General features: G+C 54.3%; 1 protein-coding gene across 1 annotated transcript in view; it reads right to left on the bottom strand.

Moving 5' to 3' along the window:
* Nucleotides 1-962: 962 nt before the first annotated feature.
* The window catches only part of WDFY4 (WDFY family member 4), a 258,657-nt gene continuing 251,557 nt past the window's right edge, over nt 963-8,062 (bottom strand). The window contains exons 59-62 of the mRNA XM_006757129.2: nt 6,307-6,489; nt 4,186-4,270; nt 1,837-1,948; nt 963-1,321 (exon numbers count right to left, since the gene is read on the bottom strand). Of these exons, the coding sequence (XP_006757192.1) occupies nt 1,255-1,321; nt 1,837-1,948; nt 4,186-4,270; nt 6,307-6,489 (447 nt within the window). The 3' untranslated portion in view covers nt 963-1,254. The remainder of the gene's footprint in view (nt 1,322-1,836; nt 1,949-4,185; nt 4,271-6,306; nt 6,490-8,062) is intronic.

The following is an 8,062-nucleotide window of genomic DNA, read 5'->3' as shown; positions in this document are numbered from 1 at the left end:
ACAAGGAGGCTGAAAGGCGTGTGAGCTAATAGCGCCTGCAGACAGCGCCCTGACCCGGAGCTGTGTCTCCTCCACCACCTTCTCTTTGCAGGTACTTCCAGGTTTACAGAGAGGTCCCTGCTTTCTAACCGCCCTCGTCACTGTTCTGGACATAGCTATACACCACTTCTACTTCCTCATTTATCTCTAAATTGGCACTCTGCCCCTGGAGCCATCAGACACCAGCCCTTTCCTGCCACCCCAGGCCTGAGCTAGATTAGCGGGGTCTCACGGCTTATAGGAACCTGGGAATGACCAGGATTCCCTAGAGGAGAATTCGAGGGAGAGGAGATGGCGCTAAGGAGCTTGGCGACCTCGTCCCTGTGCACTGCCTGAACTGGGCGTCCTCGAGGAGCAGCTGTGTGTCCCTTAGGAGTTCTGAAGGCTGCTGGGAGAGGACAATCACCTGAGGGGAGGCCCTCCAAGCCCAAGGACAGCCCACAGTGACCCAGCACAAAGGGACTAGAACTCCTCGGAGGGCCCTGTGCTCAGTGGAGAGCAGGGGTCACCTGGCATCCAAGTTTTCCCAGGAGCAGCTCCAGCTCTAATCACCATGTGGACCCTGGCCCTTGGCCTCCACAGAAGGACTGGCCTGGGGAAGAGCCTGCCACGCCAGGGCCTGGCCAGGACACCACCGTTGGGGGTACAGAGCCGAGCGGGCAGGCCTACATGGGCTGGCCCTGCAGGCGGACTGCCCTGTGCCTGCACTGGGCAGCCTCAGGTCTGGGGCTTGTGCCTCATCCACAGAAGCCTCTTGAGTGAGGCCCCTCACTCCCCGCGAGGCCCGGCAAGGCAGGCAAGACCACTGGAGGGGCTGACAAAGGAGGCAGGAGGGAGGCTTCCCTGAGCCTCGGGCTTCCTAAGGAGAGAGATGCAAAGGCTGCCTGGAGAGGGTGGCGACGTCACACTCAGGAGTGCTTACACTCGGAAAATAGTCATTTTAATAAAATAAAGACAATACAGTATTTCCCACTAGTTTTCAGTAGGCAACCCCATTTTTTTCAGTGCAAGAAGCTCTTTGAAAGGCGATCCTATGTAATTGGTGAGCAGGTGTTGTCAGCATGCTGTTCACAGAGCTCCGAGCTCCTACCATCTGTAAAAGCCCACGATGGTGCAGGGCAAGGCCGAGGTCCCGGGAGGGGAGTCGCCCAGGCACAGCTTCATTCCTGCAGCTGCCACGGCTGCTGCCCCCGGGCCGCCGCCATCTCTTCCTTCCTACCCCTCTGCGGACCAGCAGAATATTCTCCCCTTCTCATCGCCTACCAGGAGCTTGGGCTGGTTTCTTGGGAAGAGAAAGAAGAGACAGGCGTGTGAGAGGAAGCTTATCCCAGCTGCAGCCAGGAAATGGCCAGCATGGAGGTTGCAGTCCCGCACCGCGAGCCTGCCCCTGACTCCAGCTTCCCCAGGTGCTTCCAGTGCTGAGATGCAGCAGGGCCCTGTGGCCTCTGGCATGTGGCTATTCTGCATGGGGTCAGAGCCCTCCCGGCATTAATAGGATAAACATTGCAATCAGCAGTGGCCTCAGGAAAAGGCCCTCTTTAGGATAAAATCACAAAGCAATTTACTTTCACCTTTTGGGTTTCTTTGTGGATTCATGGGTATTCCATGAGAGAGAACAGGGACATGTATGTGCTATAAGACATTTCCTAAGGCCCCGCATGGGCACCTGACCTGAGTCCTGCACACTGTGGGCCCTCCTGGGTCCCACAGTGAGGCTGCCTGAGCCAGGCCCAGACTTTCCCCGGGGTGGCCACAGCGCCCTCTGCTGGAGGCCTGCAGAAGCCGAGCTGTGGTTACCTGGACATGGCCAGAGCCGTCACCGCAGGGCTGGTCTTGCTGGGCTTCCCTGTCAAAGCAACACTGATGTCCAGCTCTCTGCACAGGGCAAGGTTCTTCTCGCACCTGTGACCTGTGGGGAGCGTGCGGGAGCCAGTTAGCAAGCCCAAGTGGCTTCACACACATGCACGTGTGCGCCCACACGAGGGACACACACACACATACACACACATATTTATATTTGTGGTCAGCAACTTGCTAAATTGAGGGGAAAATATATTTAATCTTGGCCTGTGCTGTTGCAAAAAGGGCCGTCCCAATTTAATTTGCCGGCTGTGATAGTTACATGTGCTGACGTGCCGCGGATCCGTGGTGGACCAAATTGGATTTGTGTATTATTGCTTTCTAAATTGCATGCCTAGTTCAGCAAAATTGTTCATCAGTGTTTACTGGCTTTATGCTTAATAAGATGCCCCACAATACCTTGCTGCCAGGATGTAATGCAGCCCTTAATTGCCTAGTAAAAATAAATTATATAAAGTTGGCTTTATCAACTTATCTAAATCCTCTCACACCACAACCAATAATTAAATGCTGAGAATGTTTTTTCAAAAAATATAACTCAATGATTGTTACTTCGCTCATTTTAATGACCGCATTTGGGGGCAGACAGTAATTCCTTCAGTGCGGAGGCGAGATGGAGAGACCTCAGCTGCGTCTGCCCCTGTGAAGCCGCTCGGCTGGCGTCTGGGCGGGAAGGAGGCAGCTGCCCGCTGCCCCAGGTGGCTGCTGGGTGTGCAGGCAGCCTGTGCACCAGGACACGCGTGTGCATGTGCGGACAAGCCTGAGCAACCAGATGCCCCGAGCACTTTTACATTCCAGACTGAGTCCAACTCTCTGAGGGGCTCCTCAAGTAAACTGTACTCAACTGGCAGGTCCTGCTGCAACTGACAAGTAAACGGATTCCAGACAGAAATCAGAGAACATGCGCACAGGTGCCACGCCCTCCTGTCTTCAAAGCTGTCCTCCTGCCCCTGTGGCACCTGAGGACATGGGACACGAATGCACACATGCATGTGTCATGCCCAATCCTGGCCCCTTTCTGACAAAGTTTGGAGCAATATCATGAGCACCTGACCTGCACTGGCTGAGGCTGATGCGCTTGCACCTGCATCTGCTAGCTCTAAGCTGGCTCAGCGTGGAGGATGAGGCTGGTGCCTGTGCTCACGGCAGAGAAGACGGGGACCGTGGCTCCCTGGCATTAGCTGTGATGGAGGTTGCCCGGCAGTGGTCACATCTGCCCTGGTGGCAGGAGTGAGAAGGAAGTGGTCATGTGCTTCTGGGTGACTTTGGGCCAGTTACTAGACCTCTCTGTGCCTCAGTTGCCTCCTTTCTTGCAGCTGTCATGGAGACGTCTACTGCACAGGGCTGCCATGAGGGCTGAGAATGCACTGACCGTGTGCCCGGTGAGGCTGCTCGCGTCTGCTCTCCCTCAGGCGCAGCAATGACGCCATGGTGGCAGCAGGGGGACACATTTTCTACCCCAACCCCAAGAGGCTCTGCTCTGAGCAGCGGTTCTCATCCTAGGGTGCGTGCCAAGAGCCACCTGGGCACTTGACAGACACGAAATCCTAACAGCCCCAACCTTCTCCTGGGGGCTGGGCTGGGCGCAGGACCTGGCTCTGCATTTAATAACCCCCCTGGGCGATGCCAATGCCGATGATCCTCACAGCTGGCTTAAGGAACTCGCGTGGGGAGCTGGGTGGGGTGAACCTGGATGAACAGGGCTGGCTGTGGCCTATGACCTTCCTCTCCCTGGGGATATGGCACGACCCCTCCTTGCTCCTGCCTGGAGCCTGGTTCTCCAGCTGGACCAGGCCCTGGCTGGGGAGTTGGACATTGCGGAACCATCCAGGCAGCTGGAGAGAGAGTCAAGCACTGCAAGGTGTGGCCCTTCCAGATGCTCAGGAGGCCCTGACAATCCCCCCCGCCCCCCGTCCCCTCCGCGTTCACACAGCCAAGCCGCGCGCCAGAGTTCAGGGTCCCTGCAGGCTGAGGCCGAGGCCGCCACTTGGCAGAGCTTCTCCATGCTGCTGCCCACCCCACAGCCTCCAGCAGGAAACTGCTCCTGCCTCCCCAGCACCTCGCAGGTCCGGAGAGACCCAGTGTTTTCCCTGGGCTCCATGTCAGCTGTAAGAAAGGAGGAAACTGAGGCACAGAGAGGTCCAGTAACTCACCCAAAGTCACCCAGAAGCACATGGCCACTTCCTTCTCACTCAGCTGCAGCCCTGGGGCTGAGGAGGGGGCAAGAGAGAGAGGGCAGAGCCAGCAAAGGCGCCTTGTTGGCTACACCCCTGGTGGGGCACTCACCTTTCGGGCTGGTGGGTGGAGCCGAGGGCTCCTCCGGTGCCACCTGCCCAGGAACAGACCCCTTCATGTCCTCGGTCTTCCAAATCTGCCGAAAGGAAAAGTCGCTATGGGCGGGGAAAGTGGTCCCTCTGCAGGCTCAGGGCCCTTCCCATTCCGTCACCGCGGGAAGCGGGGACCCTCTGGGGAGCGGGAGGCAGTGTGTCTTGTCGCTGCTGATGTTCATGAATTCTTGGAAAAAAGGTTGCTTAGGTTCCAGCTTCCCTGTGCAAAGTGTTAGCCAAGCTGCAGTTCGGATGGCTCCCTCTCCACCCCTGTGTGTTCATAGTACATCTCCCTCCCCCCGACCTGCAAGGACAAGGCTCAGCAGCCAGTTTATAACCAAGTTACTTAGCTAATGCCCTCTCGTCCCGCTGCCACCCCACCGGGGCCCCTTCACACTCAGCAGCTGGGCCTCCATCCTCTGACCCTGGTCCGAGCCATGCTGTCAGTACCCTCAGGCTGACCACTCAGGCCTTGCACTTGCTGAATCTGGACTTCTGTTGCCAAAGGCCAAGGACCAGCCTCCACTTCCATGCTTAGATGCTTCTGTGAGCTCTGGGCTATGCAGGAGCTCAGCTCCCAAGCTGAGCAATGGGGCGGCGGGGGGGATGAAGAAAAGCACCTGATGTTCAGCCAGCCCCCTCCTCTGGCCGACCATGTGGACCATGCACCACGGAGCCCAGACCTGTGGCCTCCTCACCCTGCAGCCAGCTCCTGACACCCTGCTCTCTGCAAAGACCCTGCACCCCTCAGCACAGATGGGACCTTAAGGGACTCCTCAGCCTCGTCTCTCCTGTCCAGGCAGCTGGCCCCCACCTGCGTGGCCTCCTCCAGACCCTCTGACTCCCCCTTGTCCTTGGAAATCAGTTGAAACGCCGCCTCCTCTGATGGAAATAAATGGACTCTCCTCTCAGAATATCCACCATGTTGGCTGTTCTGCTTTCTGAAGCCTCATCTCCACGATGATTCTGAGACTGAGTGTAGAGGCCTCTGAGGGCAAGGCTAACGGAGCGAGCTTTCCTAAATGCTTACAAAATTCAATGGGCATTTTCTTGAATACCTTGTAGTAATCAATTAACATTTCCTTTCATAAAATGTAGAATTCATTTTTTGACTGTGCCTCTTAGTTGTTTTTTGAATGTGCCTCTTAATTGTTTTTTATCTTTACTCATTCCTTCATCCTTCCCATCAGTCACAGAAAAATCACCTGTATTTTGTTTATCCCATCCTGTTCTTTCCACCTCAATGTTTCTCTCTCCTTCCCTTCTTGGTTTCTTGATGCTCCCCCTCTCCACGGCCCCCCTCAGAGGATCCCCAGCACATTTCAATGATCCTAATGATAGCACAAACCACATGAGTATATTTTCTGCTTGTCCCCTCTTCTGGAATATGAGTCTCTGAGGACAATGACCTGTTTATCATTACTGTCTGTGTGCCCTATAAAAAGTGACTGGCATAGAGCCAGAGTTCAATGACTGTTACATGGATGGTTGGGTGGATGTATGGATGTATGTATATATGGATGGATGGATGAGTAGTTGGACAAACCATTGGGTAGCTGAATAGATTCATGGATGTATGGATGAAAGGGTAGATGGGAGGATAGATATATGGATGGAAAGAACAAAGAGAGGAAGGAAGGAAGGAAGGAGAGAGATAAATAGTTGGGTAGATGGGTGGATCTTTTATTGGATGGATGGATAGATGGGTGGATGAATGGATGGATAGATAGATGGGTAGGTAGAGATATAAATAGTTGGATGGGTAGATGAGTGGGAAAGTGGGTTAATAGATTAATGAATGCTACAAATATCTCTTTTTAGCACTGGGCTATGTTCTTAGGCATTTGGCCATTCAACTTTCATACTTTGTGGTAAATGTTTATTTCATTATGTGAGGGTATGTCTCTATAAATTGTACACACATATTGGAAAGAGCCTTGTCTTTGCCCTCACTTGCTACAGGGACCTGGTCTGGAATGGTCTCATGCAGCCTGCAGGTTCAGACTCTTGGAGGAAGGGAGCAGAATAAAGATGAACACATTCTTGTACGGCGCCCTCCTCCCACCCCAGACACACCTACCCGGACCATGCCGTCGCGACTTCCAGTGATGATGGCGTGGCTTGCGTCCCATGCTGGCCCCTCCACCATGCAGCAGCAGGTTATGGCTCCTTCTGGGCCCCAGGCTGTGGTGATGCTGGCCAGGGGCTGTCCATTGACATTCCACAGGGACAGATGGGCTCCAGCACAGGAGACAATGGTGCCCTGTGCAGGGAGACCTGGCTTCACTCCAAGCGGGGTCACTGCCTGCCCCCCAGCCTCCTGCTCAGCCACTTGCTCAGGCTCTCAGTCTGTGTAACAAGCACCCTCAACCCGCCATCTTCTGAAGACTAACCAGGTGCCCCAAGACCTCTTGAGACACCCCCTTCTTCCCGCTGACTTGGGTCTGCCTTGCGTTCTCGCGCAGCTGTGAGGTCCCAGCTTCTTACACCTCTGCTTGCTTGGACACTGCTTTCCCTGCACATGCTGGTGGGCTTGCCCTTTGGACTCCTCACAGCACTCTCCCTGGCAGTATACTGATGGGAAGGGGTGTACACAGAGCCTGCACCTGGCCGGCCATCTCTGTCCCTAAGAAGTTTTGGACATGACAGGGTAGAGGGCAGAGTACAGAGGCTCAAATGGCTACATGTGGCTCATAAGATTGAACAATGTCCCTTTGGAGGGAATGTCTGAGGAGGGATTTTCCCACTGCATCTTCTAAATGTTTATATCCAGAGTGTTTGCTCCTCAAGTCCTTGTCTAGTTTTGTGTCCAGTGGATTAGTGGCCACTGTCACAGGGATGCGTAGCACCTTTGAACCTTGCATTACCGACAGAAGGGAGGTCAGAGCTCTGTGTCCTCCTCCACCGCCCGGGCTGGACTCCCCCAAGTCCCTGCCTGAGGCCAGAGACCATGGCTGCCCAGCATTGAGCACTGGGACCAGCAGGTTCTTAGTAAACTAGGTTGGCTCCTGGACAAGTTGAGTTCAACAACTTGTTGTCCCGATGTAAGTCTTCTCTGAGGTCTGGGGACATCATTCATTCTAGGCTTTACATTCTTGCAGATCAGGGTTTGGTGCCTTCCTGATACACCCACTCATTCATCTGTTCACCTTCCATTTTTCCATCCACCATCCACTCACTAGTTCACCCAAATATCCAGCCACCCACATACCTATGTATCCATCTAACTATCCCTCTGCTATCCATCTACCCATGCATCCCTCAATCTGCCCATCCATCCATCCATCCACCTCTCTATCCATCATTCTTTTTTTTATTTTATTGATTTTTTACAGAGAGGAAGGGAGAGAGAGAGTTAGAAACATCGATGAGAGAGAGACATCGATCAGCTGCCTCCTGCACATCTCCCACTGGGGATGTGCCCGCAACCCAGGTACATGCCCTTGACCGGAATCGAACCTGGGACCTTTCAGTCCGCAGGCTGACGCTCTATCCACTGAGCCAAACCAGTTTCGGCTCTATTCATCATTCTTTATCGATCTACTCATCTATCCACCCTCCATCTGCCCACATAACATTCATTTTGGATTCAAGTCCACCCGGGCACCATTTTCAGCCAAAGTTGGCACTAGAAAGCCCTTCCATCATCTCCCCTCCTCCCATCTCCCCTTTCCTGCTCTGCCCTTGCCCGGGAGCCCTGGGGTTTTCTACGAGCTGATGTGGGCCTCAGCATCCTCAGATAAGTCTATGCCCCATTGCCCCATGATGGGGATTCTAACCTGGGAGAAACTCCACACTGAGATTTCTCTCTCTCTCTCTCTCTCTCTCTCTCTCTC

Source organism: Myotis davidii, unplaced genomic scaffold, assembly GCF_000327345.1.
Source record: "Myotis davidii unplaced genomic scaffold, ASM32734v1 scaffold854, whole genome shotgun sequence".
In the NCBI taxonomy this organism is placed as follows: Eukaryota; Metazoa; Chordata; class Mammalia; order Chiroptera; family Vespertilionidae; genus Myotis; species Myotis davidii.
This window is presented reverse-complemented; position numbering and strand designations above follow the sequence as displayed.